A 25313-nucleotide genomic window follows, 5' to 3' on the forward strand; every position below is an offset into this window, starting at 1 on the left:
TTTCCTTCCAGTACTTCCTGCCAGGATTAGCGGCTCCCGCGAAGTGGCCGGCTGAGGTGGCCACTGAACTGCGCATGCGCCATGTGCCCCTGTGGCGTAGGACCTCGTCCCGTCGCGACTCAGCGCAAGGCGGGGACTGTTGTTCAGGGGCTTCGGCCGTCAGAGTAGACATGGGGGCCGGCCGCACCGGGGCTGTGCTTGCCGCCCTGGGAGTGCTTAGTGTCTGTGCGGCCAGCGGCTCAAGGCCCGTGGCGGAGGGGGAGACCGGCGGGGAGTTGGAGTGGGCGGAGCCGTGGGACGGCGCAGTTTTCCGGCCTCCCTCCGCGCTGGGCGCAGTGCGGGTGGCGCGCGGTCCGGGGACCCCGCGGCCGGGGAGGGGGGAGGCGGTGGACCTGCCAGTGCTGCTATGGTGGAGCCCAGGGCTGTTTCCTCACTTCCCGGGCGACTCGGAGCGCATCGAGTGCGCGCGCGGCGCGTGCGTGGCGTCCCGGGACAGACGGGTGCGGGGAGACTCGCGGACGCGCGCGCTGCTCTTCTACGGCACCGACTTCCGCGCGTCCGAAGCGCCGCTGCCGCGCTTGGCGCACCAGAGCTGGGCGCTCCTGCACGAGGAGTCGCCCCTCAACAACTTCTTGCTGAGCCACAGTCCGGGCATCCGCCTCTTCAATCTTACCGCCACCTTCAGCCGTCACTCGGACTACCCGCTGCCGCTGCAGTGGCTGCCCGGGACCGCCTATCTGCGCCGCGCGGCGCCTCCGCTACCGGAACGCGCGGACTGGCGCCGCCGGGGCTACGCGCCGCTGCTCTATCTGCAGTCCCACTGCGACGTGCCTGCGGACCGAGACCGCTACGTGCGCGAGCTCATGCGCTACATCCCGGTGGGTGAGGGCGGGGCGGGAAGGGGAGGGTGGCGCGCCGGGCTGAGGCCGCGACCCCTGGTGGCCAGGCCGACGTGCCATACCTTCTTCTTCTTTTTTTTTTTTTTTTTTAACATTTTTATTGGAGTATAGTTGCTTTACAATGGTGTGTTAGTTTCTGCTTTATAACAAAGTGAATCAGTTATACACATGTATCCCCGTATCTCTTCCCTCTTGCGTCTCCCTCCCTATCCCACCCTTCTAGCTGGTCACAAAGCACCGAGCTGATCTCCCTGTGCTATGCGACTGCTTCCCACTAGCTATTTTACACTTGGTAGTGTATATATGTCCATATATACACTACCCATACCCTCTTGACGGCCGTGCTGTACCCCACTCAGGTGGACTCATATGGGAAATGCCTGAAGAATCGGGAGCTGCCCACGCCGCGGCTACAGGACACAGCCACAGCCACCACTGAGGATCCAGAACTCTTGGCCTTCTTGTCCCGCTATAAGTTTCATTTGGCCCTCGAAAATGCCATCTGTGACGACTACATGACGGAAAAACTGTGGCGCCCCATGCACCTCGGTGCTGTGCCTGTGTATCGCGGCTCTCCCTCTGTGAGGGACTGGGTGCCCAACAATCACTCCATCATCCTCATTGACGACTTTGAGTCGCCGCAGAAGCTGGCAGAGTTTATTGACTTTCTGGACAAAAATGATGAGGAATATATGAAATACCTGGCATACAAGCAACCTGGGGGCATCACCAACCAGTTCCTTCTGGATAGTCTGAAGCAGCGGGAGTGGGGAGTGAATGATCCTTTACTGCCTAACTACCTTAACGGCTTCGAGTGTTTCGTCTGTGACCACGAACTGGCTCGGCTGGATGCCGAGAAGGCCCATGCAGCCTCTCCTGGGGACATCCCTGTCCCTGAGCCTCATATTGCCCAGCCCTCACACATGGACTGCCCAGTGCCCACACCTGGCTTTGGCAGTGTGGAAGAGATTCCTGAGAATGACAGGTAAGGGTAGCTGGGGTCCCCTGTGGCTGTCAAATCAAATGATTTATTGACTTGCTTCCTGCAGGCAATAAATTAGCACTAGGTGCTGAGGGGATGTTGTATAAGGAACTTATGATGTGGGATCACTCTGCCTTTAAGGTATCAAGAGTCTAGTTGTGGGGGATAAGACAAACTGTGAAAGCTCAGTAAAAGATGTGAGATATCATTCAGGGCAACAACATACGAAAATCAGCTTTTGTAAACGATGTTTGCAGTAGTGGTTCAAAAAAAGCTTCAACTAGAACAGAGGGCCTGTTCAGGGAAGCAATGGGGGAGAGACAAAGCTGGGCCACGTTGTACATATTCTGAATACTAGGCTCTGGAGCTGGACTGTCCTGAAAATCAACTCAGCTATTTATTGAGCACCTTCAGCATGGTGGGGCTGGGGATGAGAAATACAGAAGTGAGTATTCTGAGGGAGGTTTGTCTGCAACAATCAGGATTTATACCTGTTAACCTGGTGTAACTATTAACAGCACCTCCTTTCACTCTTAAAATTACCCTGATTTGGATGATAAATTATATGTTTGTCCTAGACAGAGTAGAAGGGATGCTTTCAAAGGATGATTAACAACGGTGGGCAGTGTGGATTGGAAGGGAAGTGAGGGGGCTGCTGCAGTAGGTGGCAGAAGGTGGTGACACTGGGAAACAAGGTCAGCATGGGAGGTGGGGTGGGGAAATGTTGAAGCCATTTGCAGCAAACCACACCTGTTGGGGGAGGGGTGATAAAAGATTATTAGCCTTGAGAAAGAGAGGCTGCTAGAATGTCCTGCAGAGATCACCTTGGACAGTGGATGGCAGCAGAGGGCTGGCACAGTTTGGTCCTGGGAGTGGAGGTAATTTGTATCCAGTAATTTACATCAAGTAATTTGTATATAGTTTGTGCTGAACATAATATTATGATTTATCAGAGGAAAAGTGTAACACATTAAAAAAAGAGAAACATTCAGGTTGTGTCTCATCAAGATACTGGATACTATTGCAGTTTCATTTTGGTTATTGAAATGGGTGTAACATAAAAGGTAACCATCTAAATATGCCCCCTTGCTTTTCTTAGGGAGATTACTGTGTCCATAGTTTGGCCCCTGTCCTGCCTGCCTCTTAATTCCCCTCACATTTGGGGACGAAGAGCAGGCAAGTCAGGAAATTTAACTCATTGGGGGAGGGGGGGGTGTTGTGTGATAAATTTGTGTTTGTGGCTTACTGCCTGTCACTTGGACTAGTACTGGGTTTACTTCACATTTCCTTCCCTCAAAGCAGATCCCTCATCCTAGCCAGAAACCACTGTATCTGCTTAAGATTTCTTTGGCCATTCAGAGAAAGGTAGGACTCATAGCTGTGCTGAGGTTCCATAATCCAACTCCCATTTTGATGTTTCAGCTGGAAGGAGATGTGGCTGCAAGATTATTGGCAAGGCCTGGACCAGGGGGAAGCTCTCACTGCCATGATCCACAACAATGAGACACTGCAGAGGAAATTTTGGGATTACCTAACTGAGATCTTCATGAAAAGGAACCAAAATCTCTAATTACTCTTGCAAGAGTCCTTAACTTGATAGAGCTAAGGAGATGGAAGTCCTTATTCTACCATGGGACATGAAGGGTATCTGCTATGCAAGTTCTTAATGAACACTGTCTTACCATGAATTCAAAGAATAAGTTATATCTACTGATATTTTATCCTAAAGATGTGTAGCCAGGGTCTCAGTCTATGGTAATAGGGCCTCTCCTCAAGGAGAGATGGAGGCATCCAGTTCTTGGTTTAGTGGGAACCAGAAGCCTGAAACACCCATTTGATTAAAGGTGCTGATCAACAAAAATTTTAAAGAACTGCTTATTTCTCTAGCCATATCATCCTCTCAGTCATGATTGGGACAACATGTTAGTACTTGGCTGTGAATGAGGTAACATGGGCCAGGTTTAGCGTCTTTAGAAAACTACTGTGCTATTCCTCAAACCACTCATTATTCAGTACCTTTCCCAATCTCTTTTCCTCATCTCTTGCTTTATAAACTGTTACGTTGGTGGTGAAGCAAAACTCCTGGTGGGTTGTATTCTGGCTCTCTGGAGTTGTATTTTTTATATCATTTACTTTGCTTTTCATGTCAACCTTTTCATTTTGAATGGCTTTTTCTTTCCTGGTTTTCCACAATTTCTGTTGGAGACGGAGTAGCCTTGCCACTATTCCCACATTCGTTTTCCCCAGCATTAAACAGCCTGTAGATTTGACAGCTTTTCTTACTGCTGGTTTGCTTCTTATCTAGGGCATATCTGAAATTCTCAACTCATGAGTAGAAAGATTCAGTGGCTAATAAATGTCATGCCAATTTAATGAGTTGTCCTGCTCTATTTTAGATTAGAGATGGAGACTCAGGCTGGAAATGACAGCAGAAAAAGCTATAATGATTTTGAAATGTTGAAATAGGCCAATGTGAATCTAAGTGCAGATTTTTATAAGTCCTTGATCTCTTCTGTCTGCCTAATGAACTCTTCTATTATTTTTATATGCTACAAAAGTCCATTTTCCCCCAAAACTCATGAAATTATGGCAGAAAAAAACAGCCCAGCAATATAGCTCTAGTAAGTCTCTCATATTCTGTGGCACTTTTCACTTTAAGTGGGATAAATATTCCAACTTCATTCATTCTATTCCTGTTACAATGCACAACTTTATAGTACTTACTGAGACTACATTTTGATGGAGCCCACCCACCTAAGCTCAAGGGCATGAGAAGCGAAGCAAGACATTTAAGCCATCACAAGTGGCTGGCTAAATAAAAAGTTGTTAGTCAGATTTAGGGAGGTAGCCAGACCCTTCTCTTGCTGTGGTTTAAACATACAGCTTAATGGACAGGGAGACCATTTGCTTTTTCTGGGGCAGTGGAACAAGAAAGAATACCTTGGATCTTAGAACTACCCTGGTTGTAATATTGTATTAATGAGTTATCACTAGAGAAGTTCCATAGCTTATCAATATGTCTGGTTTAACTTTGTGTGTATGTATGTATATATACACACATTAATTTACAAACATATATATATATATATCGTTGTAAAGACTGAAGAGGAAGATGATGCTTATGACTTCAGTACAGACTATGTATAATAGAATCTTGTCCTTCTATAAGATTTTGTTGGTTTTTAATATTTTGAGCAGACTGCTAAGCTGTTCTGTGTGTGGTATACCAGCTTGTTTTTTTTAAAATTAATTTTATTTTTTTTTATTTTTGGCTGTGTTGGGTCTTCGTTGCTGTGTGCAGGCTTTCTCTAGTTGCAGCGAGTGGGGGCTACTCTTCGTTGTGATGAGTGGGCTTCTCATTGCGGTGGCTTCTTATTGTGCTGCCTTCTCTTGTTGCGGAGCATGCGCTCAGCTTCAGTAGTTGTAGTTGTGGCACGGGGGCTCTAGAGCGCAGGCTCAGTAGTTGTGGCGCAGGGGCTTAGCTGCTCCACGGCATGTGGGATCTTCCCGGGACCAGGGCTCGAACCCGTGTCCCCTGCATTGGCAGGCAGATTCTTAACCACTGTGCCACCAGAGAAGCCCACCAGCTTGTTTTTAAATTTAAGAACTCCAAAGCTAACATCAAGTGTTTATTTAAAAAAATAATGGCACCTGCTTGGAATGGGGTGAAGATTTACAGAGAATTTACAATTTTTGGCTGACATGAAACTATATAATATACTGCAAAATGGAAATTCTGTAACAGACCTCACAATAAACATTTATATATATGGGGTGCTCATATATTGTATATATATGAGATGCTTCAACAACTAGGGTCCTAAAGATGTGGCCAAGCAAAGCTATAATTTAGGCTGGGTTTCACTGCCAGGGTGGTTCTTTTTTCTTTTCCTTTTTTTTTTTTTTGGCTGTGCCGCGTGGCTTGTGGGACCTCAGTTCCCCGACCGGGGACTGAACCCGGGCCCTCGGCAGTGAAAGCACAGAGTCCCAACCACTGTACCACCAGGGAACTCCCTTTTTTTCATTTTATTTAATAAAAAATGCCCTTCATAACAGCATGGAAAGTTTTCTGTTTGGACTTTTGCAGAAAAGAATAAGAGAGAAAGACAGACCTTCGAAAATCCTTATGTTAAAATTTGATATAGTAAGTACTCTTACAAAAGAAGCCAAATTCAGGACTCTGATTTCTAAGCTTGCAGTCTATTTAAATGCAGATGCTGGTTTATGTAGTGCAGAATACATTATTACCCAAGTGCAAAATAAGGTTAGGACTCGAATTTCATTATGTGCAATGAAAAGGGTAGGTGATGGTTATGCAAGGTGTAGAATCATCCCTACCTCTCCTGTCTAATTACACCAGTTCACGCTGGCATTACCTCAGCACTTTTATGTACAAAGTAGGCCAGTTTTTTATGAATGATTGTGGCTGGAGACTCATGCCTGCTTTGTGGTCAGTGCTTCCCAGACTTTCTCCTTTATTCCTCTTACCATAAAAGTATTCAAAACCAGGTGCTACATTTCCACAAGGGAAAGCAGAACCAGGAATAGCCACATGGCTGTCTAACTAAAGGCTTCACTTGCTCTGTGGAGAAAGCAAGCAATGTGAATTTTCTCTGGTTTGGGGCCCAGCCTGCTCTGTATACAGTAGCAGGCTTGGGGTTATTGGTGGTAGAAGTTCTGATAGGAATTAGCTTTATTTGTGTTGCTGCAGTGGGGGTGGAGCATGGGGCTCATGCCTTTATTATTCCTGAGTTGCTGCTTCTATTATCACAGGTTTAATTTTGTATAATAAATGGCTTCTTTTTAAACAGTGTCTTCTGCTTGGTTTTATTTCTGGGGTAAAGATGGTAAAGCTAGAGACTTGCCAAAATATTTCAAACATTTGTTCATTTAACAAGTATTTATTGGCACTACTCTAGGCCTTGGGGATACAGCACTGAACAAGATAGACAAGGTCCCTTGTCTCATGATGCTTACATTTTAAATGGATGTTGGGGGGTAAGGCTGTAAACAAACAATAAATGAACAAGATAATCCAGACTATGATAGATGCTCTGAAGAAAATAAAACAGGTTGATGGTGGTTTGGATGGAAGTCAGGGAAGTCCTCTCTGACATGAACTGGGACTCAATAGAAGAAAAAGAACCAGTCATGCAGAGATAAATGGGAAGATTCCAAACATCTGTGATAAGTGATTAGCACACACTAAATATTGCTTCTCCATAGTAGTCATCTTATGAACTACAAGCTTGTCCAAGTTATGCTTCCATTACCAGAGACATTTCTTGGAGCTCATGTGTAAATGCCTTGAGAATGAGTGGTTCATCTTTGGACTGAGTTTTGTAAACAGCTAAAAGTCACTTGGCGGGGGTGGGGTGGGGGGCGGTGTTGGGGGAAAAAAGTATCTTAGAACCAAGTCTGATTAAAGCTAGGCATCATAATTGAAGGGCCAAGTGTATAAATAGGAATGGTACTGCTAAGTATCTTCAGAGGATTGGCGAGAGAATTAAGTAAAGCGATGAATGCGAGAAAGTGCTTAAACCTCACCCAATCCAGTGAGATCACTACAAATGAACAAACGATATCTAAGCAGCAGCAGCTGTTAGAGTAAATGAGCCTATTTTTCTTCCGGCTTCGGAGTGGCTCTAAAGGTAATCAAAACCAACAGTTCTTAAAGGTTTATTAAAATAAAATCATTCCCAACGTAGCATCTTAAACTCTCATATTTTGATTCGCTCCCATCCTCTCTGCCCTTGCCTATGTCAAGCACCCTCTAATCCAGACTTTACCACCAGAAACTAGAGTCCATTGATCAGGCCTCTTTCCTGGGTGTTCCCGGCCCAGTACTGCCCCAAGACTTCAGAGCCCGGAGCCCACAAGAGTCAGCGTAGATTCACGAAAGAGTCCCAAAGACTCTCCTCCTAACCTGCACGCGCGTCTGCACCAGCCGGGATCCGAACCCCGCATCAAGGCGACCCCGCCAAGAAAAGAAAAAGGTGCATGCTGGGGCGGGAGCACGGGGGCGGGGGCGGGGGGGGGGCCGGGGGGGAGGAAGAGGTTGTCGCCGAGTCTCGTCGAGCTCGTAGGGGTCACGCAGGGTCACGCACGGCGCCGCAGAGCCTGTCGGGAGCTCGGTGAGCAATGGCGACGCCCAGTCTCCGGGGTCGGTTAGCACGGTTTGGAAACCCGCGGAAGCCCATACTGAAGCCCAATAAGCCCCTCATCCTAGCTAACCATGTCGGGGAACGGCGCCGGGAGAAGGGCGGTGAGCAGTCGGAGCCGTGGAGGCCCCAGAGCGGAAGTCGGAGGAGTGCAGAGGGCTGCTGGGTGGGAGGGCCGGAAGGTAAGGGTCTCCTGTGACTGAGGGTCCCCGCGTTCTGCTCCTCCAGAGGCGACTTGTATCACGGAGATGTCAGTAATGATGGCTTGCTGGAAGCAGAATGAATTCCGCGACGAAGCTTGCAAAAAAGAGATCCAGGACTTCTTCGATTGTGCTTCGAGAGCTGAGGTGACAGGAGGCTCCTGGGGTGCCCTTTTGGGAGGAAACTGGGGGGCATACGGTAATGGTTCTTACTGCCTCTTGCTAGGAGATAAGAAAGTCCCTCTCATTCTAAAAGGGCGAGGAAATTTTTGGAAGCTACTTGAGTCACGCCAAAGTGGGAAAGGTTACTGTTTTGAAGGCATTGTGATCTTGAGCGATTTGTTTCACTGCTTTTAGCTTTACCTGGTGCAGAATGAGGTTAATATTAATATCCACCTTACAGAATTTTGTGAGTGTCAAGTGAAGAGATGAATGGGAAAACCACTTTGTAAAGTTTAAATTGCTGTTCAAATAGACATTATTGTCTGAAGTAGAACTAAAGATAGTAAAGGACAGGTTGTTTGGTTTCCAGCCTAGACTTAATTGCCAGCTGGCATGGTAGCTTCAGATCATACAGTCATTCTTGGGTCCCAAGTCCTTTTGATGAAAGGGGACTGGGAAGATGACACAGATCTCCAGGCTGGTTAATACCTTAGTGTGATTTGGGGTGTTGTGAGAACTGTTAGCTTAGGTTAGGGCCAACTTTGGAGCTGTCATTTTAATTTTTGTTCTGTGTTTTCAGGCAGCCCGAAAAGTGAGATCAATCCAGGAGGACCTGGGAGAGTTGGGGAGTTTGCCCCCCAAGAAATTGAATAAGTTGTTATGTAGGTTTCCTAACAAACCTCATGTCAGCTGAAAATGGAGAAGCATTTTCAATGACTGGACTGTAGCTTCTGAGAACTATGCAGAGGCATTTTAGAGATATTTGCACTGCCATGCTCTCTTTGAAGAGTAGGAGGCAAAACACTTTCTTTTACCCTTTGGAATCATTATGTGGGTGGAAATTATGCTTTATGTTGAAATAAAATCCTCTGAAGAGAACTTGGCCTTTTGTTGTGGATTAGGTACTCCCACCATAGTTGAACCTGTGTCCTCCCCTACACTCTGGAAGGTCTTTGCCCCCTAATTTGCACCAGGTGCAGGACAAAAACCTTTGTCTTGTCCTGCATTTGAAGTCCTGTATACCATTTAGTGCCCTTGCCTTTGGATGCATTAAGGATGTTGGAGTCTGTCTATATGCAGAGTTTTTTGCCATCATCTGTAAGTATTTAGCGACTACCTATTTTGTGCATGACCCCTGTAGGGTGCTGCGGGAATAATCAGAAGTTCACAAACTGATGACCCAAAGGTACTGCAGATGAATTTTATTTGGCCCACACAGTTAAAATTTTGTTTTTAAATTAGCTGGCCACATTCAAAAATAGGAAAAATGTCATAAAAAGCCCACTTTTTAGCTTTTCTTAAAAAAATCAAAAGATCTGGGAACCGTAGTTTCTTATTCCCACATGGAAATAAAGATTAATCAAGTAGAGCTGATTATCGTTTGTCTCCATTCTCCAGGGATCTGGCCACAGGACTCTCCCAAATGATGAGACTGAGACTTAATTGGCAATTATCTTCTTTGTGTATCACCTGTTCACTTCTCTCATTAAGTTGTCTGCCTAGCTGCTGAAGGCATTTACTTTTGTGACGTCCTGATATTAGAACAATTGTATAGCATTTTCTGTATACTCTGCCCTTCCAGGCATAACTGAGTTAACCTTTTCTATGTACTTTACAGCACATAACGTCCCTTTAAATGTACAAAGGGATCATTGGGGGTTTTAAAGCTCCAGTGGGATAATTATCAAGATAAAGAAGGGGCCATGCCTCCTTGACCCCCCCCCACAGTTACCTCTTTCTATAGTCCACATACCCCATTGGTGGAGCACTGGGCAGTTGCCTAGTTCTGCAAGCTGTTAGGAAGAATCTCAGTGCTTAGGCATTTTGGACTAGCCTTGGAAGTTCTTAACCTACAGTCAATAGACTCCCAGTAAGAGGTCTGTGAATATGGATGAGAAAAAAATTTTATCTTTAACCGCAACTTAAATTGAGCATTTCAATTAGGGCTGTGGGAAACCACAGTATTATTAGCAATACCTATATGAAATCACAGTATCTCAATATTTAAATTCATCACTAACTTCAAAATTATGGTAGTTATTACACTTGCTGCTGGATCTTATTTAATGTATAAATAAAGAAGTACTATGTTACAAATTTGTTTTATTAATATTTTGATAATTGTATTTCAACATAAAAGGTTTCCTTTGTAATTCTTTTATTTTGTTTACTTATAAACAATCTGAGAAGGGGTCTAGGGGTTTCACCAGGCTGTTAAACGGCCCATGGCACAAAAAAAGACTAGGAACCCCTGAACTCAAAGGCCCCACTGACAAACAGTGCAACCATCTCCTGAAATCAAACGCCTTCTTTTCCTGTTGCTTCGCCAATTAAACCCCATTAAAAAGTCTTCTGGAATGCAGGTTTCTGAACTACAATTCCCAGAAGGTGATGCGGCCCCGGGGCCTATCTGGAGTTAGGACAATAACTCCACCCAACGGTTCCTGTGTTTGTCTCTTGACAGCCTACAACTCCCGACATGCGTGGCGGCTGCTTATTCCTTCGGGACATTATGAACGCCGGGTTATTGCTGGGATCTGTAGTCGTTTCGTATACTTTTGGGGGTTGGCTTCCTCTTACGGTATCTGGGGGTGGGCTCGAGAAAAAAAAGTAGGAAATGTAGCAATTAAACAGGTTCCTTATATCCGCGCGTCCCGGCTCGGATTCCTGGGCGCGTGAGGGCGGAAGTGGTGGTGGCCGGCGCGGCCGGAAGTTCAGATCAGCTGATGGGGGAGGCGGCGCCGCAGCAGCCAAGAGGCCCCGGCTGCCGAGCGCTTCGTCCGGGCCTTGAATCTCGGAGACTGGCCACGATCCCCGTTCACACCTCGCAGTTGGGCAAGGCCCCGTCCCGTATCTCTCCCAGGCCTGAGATCCTCGCCCGGCACGGCCGCCCTGAGCGCCCCGGCCACCCCCAGCCCCGGCTCGCCCCTCAGGCCCCGGGCCTCCCCACAGCCCCCGGCCGGCGGCCCAGGCCCCGGATCCGCGGGGGGGGACCCGGCCCCGGGGGGTGCGGGCCCCATGGAGCTGATGTTCGCGGAGTGGGAGGACGGAGAGCGCTTCTCTTTCGAGGATTCGGACCGCTTTGAGGAGGATTCGCTCTGTTCTTTCATCTCCGAGGCCGAGAGTCTCTGCCAGAACTGGCGGGGATGGCGCAAACAGTCAGCGGGGCCCAATTCCCCCACTGGCGGCGGTGGCGGAGGTGGCAGTGGCGGTACCAGAATGCGAGGTGAGGGTGAGCTGGAAGGAGGGGAGCGGGCAGGCCCTGCTCCGGCCTTGCTCGAGAGCTGTCCCTGCTCGGGAGCTGTCCCAAGCTGTCCCTGCTCGGGAGCTGTTCAGGACTCGCTTTTCCGGTCTTCCTGGGGCTGCCTTCTCCACACCTTCCCTGTGTGTGTGTGTGTGTGTTTGTGTGTGTGTTGGAGTGATGGCTGGGAAATCCTGGGTTGGATAGGATTAAAGACAGAAAGTAGATCTTCTGTCGTTTATTTGCCGTAAGAGATGGGGTAAAGGAGAAGAATTCCCTCTTTGACTTGGGAGTACTTACCGAGTTCAGCCTGAGGCAGGCCAGAAAATAGAAAAGAATGTGGGTAGGGGCCGGATTGTGAAGAAGTGACCACTTGAGGTGTGTCACCCCATTGCAAAGTGTATTGGGAGCTTCTTGATTCAAGGTGATGATCTCTGGTCCCCGCTGCACGAAGAAGGGATTCCACCCAGAGGAAAGTGGAGGTGAACTGGCCTACGAGAGGAGATGTCACATAGGTTTAGATCAGAGGCTTGGTTCCTGACCATATTGAACATCTGTCAGAAGCCAAGCCTGGGACCACTGTACTAAAGCCTTAGATTTCCTTCATCTGGGGCTTGGGGAAGAGTGTGGGTACTTGACTCTGGAGTCTTGTGAAACACTCTTCTTGCTTTTCACTTGAGTTTCTTTCATCCTTGGGTCTTTCTGATGAGTGCTGTGAAGAATTTTGCTTTTATTAAAGAGGATGGAGAAGAGAGTGAAAACAGAAGCCCCGCAGACTCAGGACTCACCATATTCTTTCCTTGCCTTCCTCAAGGCACAGTTTGAGCTTCATTGGAAGTGGACTTTTTTCACCAGTTGAGGGGTTTAATTTGTGATTCTACTCTGGATTCTAAGGTTCTGTTTTCCAAACGGCCCCGGAGAGATTTCCAGCACCCCTTAGGGACAGAGAGAAATTTACATGTGTCACTGTTTAGGAGTGGTAATATTTACCTTCATTTGGAGAGATAGCATATGCCCTGTACACACACACACATCATAGGTAGTTTCGCTGTGGGTCTTCTATGGGCTCTCTGCTTCTTTCATATTTGCATGTGCGGGTAGGCTTAGAGCTCCTCACTTTGAGGGAAGTAACTGAAGATGGTGGTGAAGATTTTCAATATGTTGGTATCTTTCTGAACAGGTTAAAATCTAGGAAAGCATGGCATTCCGCCCCCCCCCCCCCGCCCCGCCAACCCTACCCTTTTTCAGTTGCTCATTTATAAAATAAGAAGATTGACTTTTTTTTTAGAAAGGTTCCTTTCAGCACCATGATTTTGTATATGTCTTTTAATCTGACTAGCAATTTGGTGAGATATGCAGTCTGTTGCGTTTCACTGCTTTTTGATAAAAACAGTGTGGGAAACTTTGAATGGTCACTCCATCTTACTCCAGGCGAGTCCAGGAGTGAGTGGCAGCCAGGTTCCCTTGGGGTAACCTCTCCACCCCCAGCCCACACCCCAGGGCATCCACTGTGGGAAGCCAGGGCTCAGGTGTGCCAAAGGAAGTGCAGACTCTCTCTTGCTTCTGGAGGTCCCTCTCTTAACTCTTCCGTGCTCTGGCCTATCTTCCCTCCTTAGATGGAGGCATGGAGTCATTTAGAGGGATAGTAAAAACAAACAAACAAAAAAGGGATAGTGAAAAAGAAAGGGACAGTAAAAGCAATTAGAGAAGCGAATGCCAGGGGAGATATATACACAATGTAATATGAATCTCAAGTGCTAGGTATATGGGAAATTAGATGACAAGCCAGGTGAGACTCATTACTTGCTAGGCTCCTGGGACACACCTGTTTGGCCAGGAGTTTCTGGGATATCCCTGGTATCTTCTAGCAGGCTGTAGGCTGGGGATTGTTTAGCTCCCCTTCCCCAGATGGAGTCTTAAGGGTTAGTGTATCCTGACAGGAGGGTCCCTTGGTTTTTCATCCAGATGTCCTCTTTCCTTCATAGTGAAGGGGGGGTGGGGTGCGTCAAGATGTGGCACTGGCATTGGTGCCAAGTAATCATGGCCCTTTTTGTTTCCCCTCCTCTTTCCCCTTACCTCAACCTTCGTTTCCAAAGATGGACTGGTGATCCCACTGGTGGAGCTGTCAGCAAAACAGGTGGCATTTCATATCCCATTTGAAGTGGTGGAGAAAGTTTACCCCCCGGTGCCTGAGCAGCTCCAACTCCGAATTGCTTTTTGGAGCTTCCCTGAGAATGAAGAGGATATTCGGTGAGGCTAAAGGACTGACGGTGGGGAGTGGGGTCCTGATGTTCCACACCGCGCGCTGGGCTTCCCACGGAACAAAGGGCACCGTACTTGGGGCTGCGGTAAGGAGGCAGCCGGGGCAGGGAGTACCTGGGATTTTCCCCAGCACGGTGTGACACTGAGGAGAGTGCCCGGGGCATGGTGGTTTCTGACAGGGTCTGTGGAAGGGTATTTGCTGCATTGTGGCCATGTCTTCTTCACTCCCAGACTGTATTCCTGCCTGGCCAACGGCAGTGCAGATGAGTTCCAGCGAGGGGATCAGCTATTCCGCATGAGGGCTGTGAAGGACCCCCTGCAGATTGGTAAGGGTCCCTCACCAGTTGGTACTTCCTGCTCCTCCCACCCCGTGTTAAGAATTAAGGAACTACTGCAAGAAGCTGGAGCGGGTTGTCTGAAGAACTGTAGGGCCAGGGTCAAGGGCAGAGAACTGTGTCTTGGTGGCTCTCCCTGACCATACCGATGTTTCTCCCCAGGGTTCCACCTGAGTGCTACAGTGGTGCCACCTCAGATGGTCCCCCCCAAAGGGGCCTACAACGTGGCTGTGATGTTTGACCGCTGCCGGGTCACTTCCTGCAGCTGCACCTGTGGGGCTGGGGCCAAATGGTGCACCCACGTCGTGGCACTCTGTCTCTTCCGCATCCACAACGTGAGGCCCTCCCAATTTATCCTGGCCCTATTCTCCGCTCCACCCCCCCTTCTCTGCTGCATGCCTGGCCACAATGTGAGCCCCCTCTCCTCCCCTACTCTGCCTCTCTGTCCCCACCTCCGATGTCAGCAAGCCTTTTCCCAGATTGTTTCATTTCTCTCGGTGTTCCCTTCAGGCTTCTGCAGTCTGCCTGCGGGCCCCAGTGTCAGAGTCCCTGTCTCGGCTGCAGAGGGACCAGCTGCAGAAGTTTGCTCAGTACCTCATCAGTGAGCTCCCTCAGCAGGTGAGGGAGGTTGGCACACCCTCTCTGACTAGTCCAGGGCTGCATATCAGCCTTCCTGTTAGGCCCAGGCCTCCTTGGGTCACTTCTGCCTTTGTGTCCCTTTCCCCCTCAGATCCTGCCCACAGCCCAGCGTCTCCTGGATGAACTCCTTTCCTCCCAGTCAACAGCCATTAATACAGTATGTGGAGCCCCAGGTGAGTGTGGTGAGAAAGAAGGGCAGCAGGAAGAAAGCAAGCTTGGGGGTGCAGAGCGCCACTTACTAAAGGCGAATCCAGGCTCCTACCTCTAGGTGACTGACTGCCTGTCACCCCCAGACCCCACAGCAGGGCCCTCTGCCTCCGATCAGAGTACTTGGTATTTGGATGAATCGACACTCACTGACAACATCAAGAAGACACTGCACAAGTTCTGTGGCCCCTCCCCTGTGGTGTTCAGGTAAACAGGATCTCTTCATGCCTGTGTCTTTGGTGGGAGGGGCGCATCCCTCGGGCCGGGCCATGGACAGTTTCTTTGTTTTAGTAATGCCTACCTCTCCCACCCTTCACTGGTACACTGCCTGGCGCATACATGTCACTAGTGAGATCAGTGGGTGATGATAATTTTATGTAGTCACAGAGTGGTCTGTCCTTAGGTAGAGCAGGAGTTATTTTGCTTCCTTTCAGCGATTGGGAAACTGAGGCAGAGGGCGATTAAGAATTTTTGTCTGGGTCATACTTTGTCCCCTGTACTTTGTATTTTGACCCCTTTTGTGTCAAAGTCCTGTTGCTCTTTCACCTGCTTTATTCAGCCCCATCTTAGGGTCATCATTTTCCACTCTGCGACTTTCACAGTGATGTGAACTCCATGTATCTGTCTTCCACGGAGCCTCCGGCCGCTGCTGAATGGGCATGTCTGCTGCGCCCACTGAGGGGCCGCGAGCCAGAGGGAGTCTGGAACTTGCTTAGCATCGTGCGGGAGATGTTCAAGCGGAGGGACAGCAATGCTGCCCCCTTGTTGGAAATCCTCACCGACCAGTGCCTCACCTACGAACAGGTAATCCCGCAGAGCCCGGGAGGCCCGTGCTGGCGCATCCTCTCCCTCCCTTAACCGCACTCCCCTCTTGCTGACAGGGACACTGCGTGGGGCTCCTCTGTCTTCCTCTAAGTTGTTAGGTTCATCTCAGAGCCCTCTTTGTTTCCAGATAACAGGCTGGTGGTACAGCGTGCGCACCTCAGCCTCACACAGCAGCGCCAGTGGGCACACAGGCCGCAGCAACGGGCAGTCAGAGGTGGCAGCCCACGCGTGCGCCAGCATGTGTGACGAGATGGTCACACTGTGGAGGCTGGCTGTGCTGGACCCTGCGCTCAGCCCCCAGCGGTGAGTCTCCCCCACGGCTCACCACCGCCCGGAGATGGGGCCAGCCCTGGACAGACCGAGCCCTCATCTCCCGTACATAGACACACGTACCGTTTTTCTAGTCCTAGGGAAATGGGAGGTGCTGAGCATTAGGGTTTCCAGTGATTTATGAGTTCTTTTCCTGAGAGGCTCTCTTCCATCGCCCCTCTAAATAACCCACTTTCCCAAATCCCTGAGTATTCGAGTGATGTCTATGGGGCTGGCTCAAGAAGCGCTTCCTGGGGTCCTTCCCTGTGCCCCGCTTCCGGGGAATACCATCTCCCCATTTCCTCCCGTCCCTGCTCGGTGCAGTGTAGGCCCCACACGCCCTCCTGGCAACCTGCCCCCGCTTTGTTCCCGCAGCCGCCGGGAGCTGTGTGTGCAGCTGCGCCAGTGGCAGCTGAAGGTGATTGAGAACGTGAAGCGGGGACAGCACAAGAAGACCCTGGAGCGGCTCTTCCCTGGCTTCCGGCCGGCGGTGGAGGCCTGCTACTTCAACTGGGAAGAGGCCTACCCCCTTCCCGGTGTCACCTACAGTGCCACTGACAGGAAGCTGGCCCTGTGCTGGGCCCGAGCCCTGCCCCCTCGACCAGGTGCCTCCCGATCTGGGGGCCTGGAAGAATCCCGGGAGCGGCCCCGCCCTCTTCCTGCCGAGCCAGCTGTGCGGCCCAAGGAGCCTGGGGCCAAGCGCAAGGGATTGGGTGAGGGGGTCCTCTCGTCGCAGCGGGGTCCCCGCCGCCTCTCGGCCGAGGGGGGAGATAAGGCTCTGCATAAGATGGGTCCAGGTGGGGGCAAAGCCAAAGCATTGGGGGGGGCTGGCAGTGGGGGCAAGGGCTCAGCAGGCAGCGGGAGCAAGCGACGGCTGAGCAGTGAAGACAGCTCCCTGGAGCCGGATCTGGCTGAGATGAGCCTGGATGATAGCAGCCTGGCCCTGGGCGCAGAGGCCAGCACCTTTGGTGGATTCCCTGAGAGCCCACCACCCTGCCCTCACCCTGGTGGCTCCCGAGGCCCTTCTACCTTCCTTCCTGAACCTCCAGATACTTATGAAGAAGATGGTGGCGTGTACTTCTCAGAAGGGCCTGAGCCTTCCACAGCCTCTGCTGGCCCCCCTGGCCTACTGCCCAGGGAGCTCTGTACCCGGGACGACCTCGCTTCCACAGATGAGAGTGGCAATGGGCTGCCTAAAACCAAAGAGGCAGCCCCTGTGGTTGGAGAGGAGGAGGATGACTACCAGGCGTATTATCTGAACGCTCAGGATGGGGCTGGGGGCGAGGAGGAGAAGGCTGAGGGCGGGGCTGGGGAGGAACACGACCTGTTTGCCGGACTGAAGCCACTGGAACAGGAGAGCCGCATGGAGGTGAGGGGGCTTGGAGGGGACTCTGAGGGTGCCTCTTAGCCATAGCTGGGAGAGGGACCGCCTGCCTCTGGTTGCGAGTGACAGGACTGTTGTGTGACTGTTAGAATCCTGCAGCAGGCTCCTAACTGGCCTCGCTGCCTGCAGTCCATTCTCTTCTCTCCATGTTGATCTTCCTGGAATGTATGATTTTGTCACTCTGGTGCTTAAAACTCTTCAGTGGTTTCCCATTACCCTTAGGGTGAAGATGAAGGTCCTTGGCATGACCTCTGAGGCTTCACTTGTTCTGAACTTTGCCTGCTTCTCCAGCCTCATCTAGCTACTATGTCAGTTACACTGCACTCAGTTGAGCCATTCCCGTAGCTTGCCATGCTCTCTCTTACATCCATAGTTTTGTACGGATTGGCCTTTCTGTCTGGAATATTCTTCCCTCATCTTACCTGGTTAGCCCCTGTTCCTTCTTCAGGCCTCAGAGATCTTAGAGATCATGTCCTCTAGGAGGTCTTCCCTGAGACTGCCCCTCTGCCCCAAGTCCCACTGAGGTATCCTGCCCATCTGCTCCCTTCTGGACCTTTCCCAGTAGTAGCCAGCTTCACACCTGTTTGTGTGTTTATGTGTCTGTTTCTCTAATGGGCTGTGAGTCTCTGTGGTATACCCAGGACTAGCATAGGGCCCAGTGTATAGCGAGTGCTCATGGGATATTTGCTGCATGAGTGAGTATGGTGTCCTGCAACATGTTTGGTGCCCATGTCCTCTTTCCAGATATTATTTGCCTGTGCTGAGGCCTTGCATGCGCACGGCTATAGCAGTGAGGCCTCCCGCCTCACCGTGGAGCTTGCCCAGGACCTGCTAGCCAACCCACCTGACCTCAAGGTAGAGCCGCCCCCTGCCAAGGTGAGAGAGAACCCCCCTGCCTCCCCAGTTACCCATAACCCTCTCCCACGCCCCACCCCAGGCTAGAGTCTCCTCCCTCCACCAAGGCGAGTCAGACTCATCTGCCTGCCTCCTGTGCTTCCGTCTTTAGGGCAAGAAGAACAAGGTATCTACAAGCCGTCAGACCTGGGTGGCTACCAACACCCTGACCAAGGCGGCCTTCCTGTTAACGGTGCTAAGTGAGCGCCCAGAGCACCACAACCTGGCCTTCCGAGTGGGCATGTTTGCCTTGGAGCTACAGCGGCCCCCAGCTTCCACCAAGGCCTTGGAGGTCAGAGGTTCTATCTGAACCTTGCACTGCCATCTCCTCAGACACTCACACCTTGATCTCCATTGGGGTGATTGAGGTCTTAGCTCCTCCCTATGCCCTCAGGTGAAGCTGGCATATCAGGAGTCTGAGGTGGCCACCCTGCTCAAGAAGATTCCTCTGGGTCCGAGTGAGATGAGTACCGTGCGCTGCCGGGCAGAGGAGCTTCGGGAGGGGACACTCTGTGATTATCGGCCTGTTTTGCCTCTCATGTTGGCCAGTTTCATCTTTGATGTTCTCTGTACTCCAGGTATGATGCCTGACACTACAGAAAGTGGGGAACTGGGGCAGGGGTAGCTTTCTCTAAAGAGAAATCAAGAGCCCCAAGGCTCTGAATCGCCTGTAAGAAGCATCGGGCAGCTTCATGGAAGGGTCTGGAATGATGAGCGTCTTGGGTTTCTTCCCTTTTCATTCTGTCCCATGCTGCTTCTGTCTGCTTACCTTACCCCAACTTTTATCCAGTGGTTTCTCCCACGGGTTCCCGGCCCCCAAGTCGCAACTGGAACAACGAGATGCCTGGGGATGAGGAGCTGGGATTTGAAGCAGCAGTTGCTGCCTTGGGTGAGTCTCTCAGTGTCTTGAGCACGTCTGTGAGCTAAGCCGGGCCCAGGCCTTGAAGTGCATGAGACATGGGCCCTCTTCTGAAGGGGCTCTATGGTAAGGGGAAAGCCAGCATGACGTGTATGTGCCATGACACATAGTGCCTATGAGACTGAAGAATTGAGGGCAAAAACGTGGGCTATGAATGTTGGGTGTTATAAGGACAGCAAAACAGGACTCTAGGGAAAGGCCTTAAGAAGGGGATAGAGTATGGAATATGGGTTAAAAGATCAGTTAAGTTCTAGGTAGGGCGACAAAACGCTGTGAATAAAGACACAGGGGCAATCAAGTCTTCATGAGAGTGGGGAGCCCAACTTCCCTGAAGTGATGGATATGTTGGGGTGATAGAGAGGGCCAAATTATGAAGGTCTTAAAAAGCAGACCAGAGCTTAGGCTGGATGTATTAGGCAGTGGGCACCTTCCATAGGAAATGGGGGTTGGACCAGGAGAACTCCTTACTTCACATGCTGGTGGCTGGGGAGCCCTGGCCTGTTTACCCTTGGCTGTCTTGCGAGTTATGGCCACTCACAACCCCCATGAGCGTCTCTTTCTCACAGGCATGAAGACAACAGTGAGTGAGGCAGAGCATCCCCTGCTATGTGAAGGCACACGTCGGGAGAAGGGTGACCTGGCCCTAGCACTAATGATCACTTACAAAGACGACCAGGCCAAACTCAAAAAGGTAAGGGATTGAGGTACTGGGATTTCGACAGGCAGAGAGAGCAAATTTTATCACCTTTCTCAGGGGTTTCTAGTATAATGGAAGGGCTATTCTACCTACAGGAGATACCGGGGGAATCTTGGGAACACCTTGTAAAGAACATGAGAGACCAATGGTTCTTATAGGAATGCTTGGGCTTGGGGTGGAAGAAGAGAAGCAGGGGGCATAAAGTTGTTCATTCATTCATTTATTCAATATATATTGAATATCAACATACTTAGTCCTGTGGTAAATGTTATAGGGGATACCAAGATATGTAAGCCAGCCCCTGTCTTCCAGCAGGTTCTCCTGTGGTTAGAACTGGGAAAGCCTTCCTGAGGAGGAAGTATTAAGCTGTTTCAAGGAGAAAGAAAAGTAATAGAAGTCAGGAGCTAAAGGGCATCCAGTCACCGCTTCTCTGTCTTTCAGATCTTAGACAAACTCTTGGACCGAGAGAGCCAGACGCATAAACCACAGACACTGAGTTCGTTCTACTCATCTAGCCGCCCGGCCACAGCCAGCCAGAGGTCTCCTTCAAAGCATGGGGGCCCATCTGCCCCAGGGGCCCTGCAACCTCTGACCTCAGCCTCTGCAGGGCCTGCTCAGCCAGGGAGTGTGGCAGGGGCTGGGCCAGGCCCCACTGAGGGCTTCACAGAGAAGAATGTGCCTGGTGAGGTGGGGGCACTGGGCTGGGGGGATGAGTGGTATGGAGCTGTGTTGGGCCCCCCTTTCCCAGGCTCATCCCAGTGTCCTGTCTTCCCTACGTAGAGAGTTCCCCACATTCCCCCTGTGAGGGTCTCCCATCTGAGGCAGCTTTGACCCCAAGACCAGAGGGAAAGGTTCCCAGCCGCTTGGCACTTGGCAGCCGTGGAGGCTACAATGGACGGGGCTGGGGCTCACCAGGGCGGCCTAAGAAGAAGCACACAGGTAACAACCCGTGGGATGACATGGAGGGAAGGATATTCCTGAAGGTTGGAGTCTGACTTCTGGAGCTTCTGACTTCTGAGACTGACTTGTCTTGGGGGGGTTAGGCATGGCCAGCATTGACAGCAGTGCCCCTGAAACGACGTCGGATAGCTCCCCAACCTTAAGCCGGAGGCCACTTCGAGGGGGCTGGGCCCCTACCTCCTGGGGTCGAGGACAGGACAGTGACAGCATTAGCAGCTCTTCCTCAGACTCCCTTGGCTCCTCGTCCTCCAGCGGAAGTCGCCGGGCCAGTGCCAGTGGAGGGGCCCGGGCGAAGACAGTTGAAGTTGGCAGGTCAGTGGGAAGAAATACCCTTGTCTTCTGACCTGGCCCACCCCGCGAACCATATCCCTAGTGTAATCCAACTGTTGTCTCCGTCAGCATCCTCACTTACCCTGGTCTTTTCCAACCTACCTGGACACCCACCTCAGAGAAACCCCAATCCCTGTCCCTACCCCATTGCCCCTTCAGGTACAAGGGCCGCCGTCCTGAGAGTCATGCCCCCCATGTACCCAATCAGCCGTCAGAGGCAGCTGCACACTTCTACTTCGAGCTGGCGAAGACGGTGCTGATCAAGGCAGGGGGCAACAGCAGCACTTCCATTTTCACACATCCATCTTCCTCAGGGGGCCACCAGGGTCCTCACCGTAACCTGCACCTTTGCGCCTTCGAGATTGGGCTTTACGCCCTTGGCCTGCACAACTTTGTTTCTCCCAACTGGCTCTCACGTACTTATTCTTCCCACGTTTCCTGGATTACAGGTAAATCCAGCATCTTGATTTGGGTATGGGAAGGGGATTAATCGATGGTGATAAGTCTTATCCTTGTGGAGTTACTGACCTGATAGGAGAGACGCCATTCCCATTCCCATTGCCCGTGCTAACCCCACTCTGCTTTTCTCTCCTTTTCCTGAAGGCCAGGCAATGGAGATTGGCAGCGCAGCCCTGACTATACTGGTAGAATGCTGGGATGGGCACCTGACACCCCCTGAGGTTGCATCCCTGGCTGACAGGGCATCACGGGCACGAGACTCCAATATGGTGAGGGCGGCGGCGGAACTAGCCCTAAGCTGCCTGCCTCATGCCCATGCGTTGAACCCCAATGAGATCCAGCGGGCCCTGGTGCAGTGCAAGGAGCAGGTATTTTTACAGGCAATTGCGGACCTGCTTTGGGACATCTGGGCAGGGAGGTTGGGTCCAGCTCCTGATTCCCATATCCTGGAGTTCACAAACTATCCAGGTGGTCCTCTCATGGTGACACTTGACATAGTAATGTGCTTTCACATCTATTACATTCTTTACCTTACAACTCTGAGAACAGGATTATTCCTAGTTCATAGGTAAGGAAATGTGGCCTACAGTCTAGGGACCAAGATGATCACCAGGATGGATGGAGTCCTTAGGGAAGGCCTCAGGGAGATGATGGGACTTGGCTGGGAGTAGCTAAATTAGTTTGGAACTGGGACTGTAACCTGGGTCTTGACGTCTACTGGTCAACAAGTATCTGTTCATTGTCTGTGTGAAGCATTCACTGCTCTTGACACTGACTCTGAGCACTGGCCCTGACCTTAGATGCCTCCCCAGGAACCAGCCAACTCTGAGGGAGACATTGGAATGTCATCTAAAACTGTCCCTGAGTAAAGCCCTTCCCCCTTAACCCTCTTTGCCCCTCCCTTCCAGGATAACCTGATGTTGGAGAAGGCCTGCATGGCAGTGGAAGAGGCGGCTAAGGGTGGGGGCGTATACCCTGAAGTGTTGTTTGAGGTTGCTCACCAGTGGTTCTGGCTATATGAGCAAACAGCAGGTGGCTCATCCACAGCCCGTGAAGGGGCTACAAGCTGTAGTGCCAGTGGGATCAGGGCAGCTGGGGAGGCTGGGCGGGGGCTGCCTGAGGGCAGGGGGGGCCCAGGGACTGAGCCGGTTACAGTGGCGGCGGCGGCAGCAGCAGTGACAGCAGCCACAGTGGTGCCAGTCATCTCGGTGGGGTCCAGTTTATATCCGGGTCCAGGACTGGGGCATGGTCATTCCCCTGGCCTGCACCCCTACACTGCTCTACAGCCCCACCTGCCCTGCAGCCCTCAATACCTCACCCACCCAGCTCACCCCGCCCACCCCATGCCTCATATGCCCCGGCCTGCCGTCTTCCCTGTGCCCAGTTCTGCATACCCACAGGTGAGTATGCGATGTTCTACTGGGAGATTGGGCACGTGGGAGCACGTTGGGAGTTCACGGGGGGTTGGAGTGGGGTACTCCGGGAGGATAACAGGGCTGTCCAAGAGTCCTGGTGAGGTGGCGGGAGTCGGGGGACCCAGCCCAACTAAGATATAAGAAATGCAGGATACCCAGCTGTGGGACGAATGGGGAAGAGCTGCATCCTAATATAATTTGAAATCTTCCTTTTTTTCTTCTTCCCACCTCTAGGGTGTGCATCCTGCATTCCTGGGGGCTCAGTACCCTTACTCGGTGACTCCCCCCTCACTTGCCGCCACTGCTGTGTCCTTCCCCGTCCCTTCCATGGCACCCATCACAGTACATCCCTACCACACAGAGCCAGGGCTCCCACTGCCCACCAGTGTGGCCTGTGAGTTGTGGGGACAGGGAACAGGTGAATGGAGGGGAGGCACACCGGGCAGGGGAGGAGGGGAGGAGGGGAGGGAATCCTCTCTGTCCCTCTCTGGGTTCAGTTCCTCACGTGGCTTTCATCCCGCCCTCAGTGAGCAGTGTCCATCCAGCTTCCACGTTTCCGGCCATCCAGGGTGCCTCACTGCCTGCCCTGCCCACACAGCCCAGCCCTCTGGTGAGCGGGGGTTTTCCACCACCCGAGGAGGAGACTCACAGTCAGCCTGTCAACCCGCACAGCCTACACCACCTGCACGCCGCCTACCGTGTCGGTGAGAGGAGGGCCCTTCCTGTGCCCCTACCTGCAGCCAGAGGCTCTTCCATGACCCCTCCCCACCATACCTCTTAATTGGTTTACCGTGGGGTCAGGTACCAGGCTGAGGTAGAGGGTGGAGGACGCACCCTCACCATGTGCCCACCCTTTTCTCCCAGGGATGCTGGCACTGGAGATGCTGGGTCGCCGGGCACACAATGATCACCCCAACAACTTCTCCCGCTCCCCCCCCTACACTGATGATGTCAAATGGTTGCTGGGGCTGGCAGCAAAGCTGGGTAACACCTCCCCTCCCCAGGACCATTGTCCGCCCTCACCTGCTTCCCCCACCTTCCCATCCCAGACCTCCTTCCTAGCTCTTGCTCAGAGTTGAGGCCTTGGTCGGGTACGTGTGCGTGCGCGAGGGGCGGGGGGCTACCTCAGCTCCTGGGGTGGAGGGAGGCTCTCTGCCAGGCCAGAGCTGAGAGATTAAAGTTGGGTCCCTAGGGCAGAGGTGGCCACCCCCGTCTCATGCCCCTCCCCCTGCCCCCCAGGAGTGAACTACGTGCACCAGTTCTGTGTGGGGGCAGCCAAGGGGGTGCTGAGCCCGTTTGTGCTGCAGGAGATCGTCATGGAGACGCTGCAGCGGCTGAGCCCCGCTCATGCCCACAACCACCTGCGTGCCCCGGCCTTCCACCAGCTGGTGCAGCGCTGCCAGCAGGCATACATGCAGGTGATAACCCAGGAAGTATGGAGCAGGGTGGAACACCTCCTGGGCAGGCAGGGAACAGATCACCCAGGACGCCAGGGCAGAGGGACCTGGTTCTGTGCTTAGTGGCTTAGTGGCTCCCCACATCTTCCAGTACATCCACCACCGCTTGATTCACCTGACCCCTGCCGACTACGACGACTTTGTGAACGCGATCCGCAGTGCTCGCAGCGCCTTCTGCCTGACACCCATGGGCATGATGCAGTTCAACGACATCCTGCAGAATCTCAAGCGCAGCAAACAGACCAAGGAGCTGTGGCAGCGGGTCTCACTCGAGATGACCACCTTCTCCCCCTGAGTCTGGCCCCCCTAGGGCCCTATACAGGGACACAGGCCTGTGGCTATGGGGGCCCCTCACAAAGGGGGAATGAATCTTGGCTGGACAGATCATCCCCACTCAGTTCCCTGGTAGCCCAGACTGGCAGCTGTTCTTGGGCTGTAGCTTGGGGCCAAGATGTCTCAAACCCTAGAAGCCTAGGGTTGGGGGAGACAGCCCTGTCTGGGAGGGGGCGTTGGGTGGCCTCTGGTATTTATTTGGCATTTATAAATATATAAACTTCTTTTTTACTCTCGTCTGCC

At 51.6% G+C, this 25313-nt stretch overlaps 3 protein-coding genes across 13 annotated transcripts; all 3 read left to right on the forward strand.

The window, feature by feature from the left end:
• The first annotated feature begins 66 nt into the window (after positions 1-66).
• FUT11 (fucosyltransferase 11) lies at positions 67-6689 on the forward strand. Its single transcript, XM_082406882.1, has 3 exons — positions 67-878; positions 1259-1884; positions 3304-6689. Exons 1-3 carry the CDS (start codon positions 75-77, stop codon positions 3449-3451), a joined length of 1578 nt encoding a protein of 525 aa, XP_082263008.1. The 5' UTR covers positions 67-74; the 3' UTR covers positions 3452-6689.
• Positions 6690-7983: 1294 nt separating this feature from the next.
• On the forward strand, positions 7984-11048 carry CHCHD1 (coiled-coil-helix-coiled-coil-helix domain containing 1). Of its 3 annotated transcripts, none has more exons than XM_082339722.1 (3): positions 7984-8146; positions 8271-8389; positions 9803-11048. In XM_082339722.1, the coding sequence occupies exons 1-3, from the start codon at positions 8023-8025 to the stop codon at positions 9845-9847; spliced, it is 288 nt and encodes a 95-aa protein (XP_082195848.1). In that variant the 5' UTR covers positions 7984-8022; the 3' UTR covers positions 9848-11048. The 3 variants fall into 3 exon arrangements, with proteins under 3 accessions (XP_082195848.1, XP_082195846.1, XP_082195847.1); XM_082339720.1 differs by lacking the exon at positions 9803-11048 and adding an exon at positions 8985-9283 and having other exon boundaries at positions 8271-8441; XM_082339721.1 differs by lacking the exon at positions 9803-11048 and adding an exon at positions 8985-9283 and having other exon boundaries at positions 7987-8146.
• Positions 11049-11130: 82 nt separating this feature from the next.
• On the forward strand, positions 11131-25306 carry ZSWIM8 (zinc finger SWIM-type containing 8). 9 transcript variants are annotated; one of them, XM_082339700.1, is made up of 26 exons: positions 11131-11630; positions 13742-13895; positions 14139-14233; positions 14405-14577; positions 14753-14860; positions 14973-15054; positions 15175-15295; positions 15691-15892; positions 16041-16216; positions 16598-17591; positions 18351-18482; positions 18613-18792; positions 18895-19078; positions 19291-19389; positions 19986-20110; positions 20558-20798; positions 20897-21055; positions 21160-21388; positions 21566-21855; positions 22010-22233; positions 22774-23265; positions 23515-23698; positions 23808-23984; positions 24145-24264; positions 24588-24698; positions 24829-25306. In XM_082339700.1, exons 1-26 carry the CDS (start codon positions 11423-11425, stop codon positions 25287-25289), a joined length of 5721 nt encoding a protein of 1906 aa, XP_082195826.1. In that variant the 5' UTR covers positions 11131-11422; the 3' UTR covers positions 25290-25306. The 9 variants fall into 9 exon arrangements, with proteins under 9 accessions (XP_082195826.1, XP_082195827.1, XP_082195828.1 ...); XM_082339701.1 differs by having other exon boundaries at positions 11134-11630; positions 14405-14652; XM_082339702.1 differs by having other exon boundaries at positions 11134-11630; positions 14405-14652; positions 23515-23674.
• The last annotated feature ends 7 nt before the right edge of the window (positions 25307-25313 follow it).

The sequence above is a fragment of the Balaenoptera borealis genome (genome assembly GCF_965194805.1).
Source record: "Balaenoptera borealis genome assembly, chromosome: 10".
In the NCBI taxonomy this organism is placed as follows: Eukaryota; Metazoa; Chordata; class Mammalia; order Artiodactyla; family Balaenopteridae; genus Balaenoptera; species Balaenoptera borealis.

Bases quoted from the DNA above. Each gene is read 5' to 3' on its own strand.
- FUT11 (XM_082406882.1), top strand. From the start codon at position 75: ATGCGCCATGTGCCCCTGTGGCGTAGGACCTCGTCCCGTCGCGACTCA. The intron at 879-1,258 runs GTGGGTGAGGGC...TACCCCACTCAG, and splicing joins AGCTCATGCGCTACATCCCG to GTGGACTCATATGGGAAATG. The intron at 1,885-3,303 runs GTAAGGGTAGCT...TTGATGTTTCAG, and splicing joins GAGATTCCTGAGAATGACAG to CTGGAAGGAGATGTGGCTGC.
- CHCHD1 (XM_082339720.1), top strand. From the start codon at position 8,023: ATGGCGACGCCCAGTCTCCGGGGTCGGTTAGCACGGTTTGGAAACCCG. The intron at 8,147-8,270 runs GTGAGCAGTCGG...CTGCTCCTCCAG, and splicing joins ACGGCGCCGGGAGAAGGGCG to AGGCGACTTGTATCACGGAG. The intron at 8,442-8,984 runs GTAATGGTTCTT...CTGTGTTTTCAG, and splicing joins AGGAAACTGGGGGGCATACG to GCAGCCCGAAAAGTGAGATC.
- ZSWIM8 (XM_082339701.1), top strand. From the start codon at position 11,423: ATGGAGCTGATGTTCGCGGAGTGGGAGGACGGAGAGCGCTTCTCTTTC. The intron at 11,631-13,741 runs GTGAGGGTGAGC...TCGTTTCCAAAG, and splicing joins TGGCGGTACCAGAATGCGAG to ATGGACTGGTGATCCCACTG. The intron at 15,055-15,174 runs GTGAGTGTGGTG...TGTCACCCCCAG, and splicing joins TACAGTATGTGGAGCCCCAG to ACCCCACAGCAGGGCCCTCT.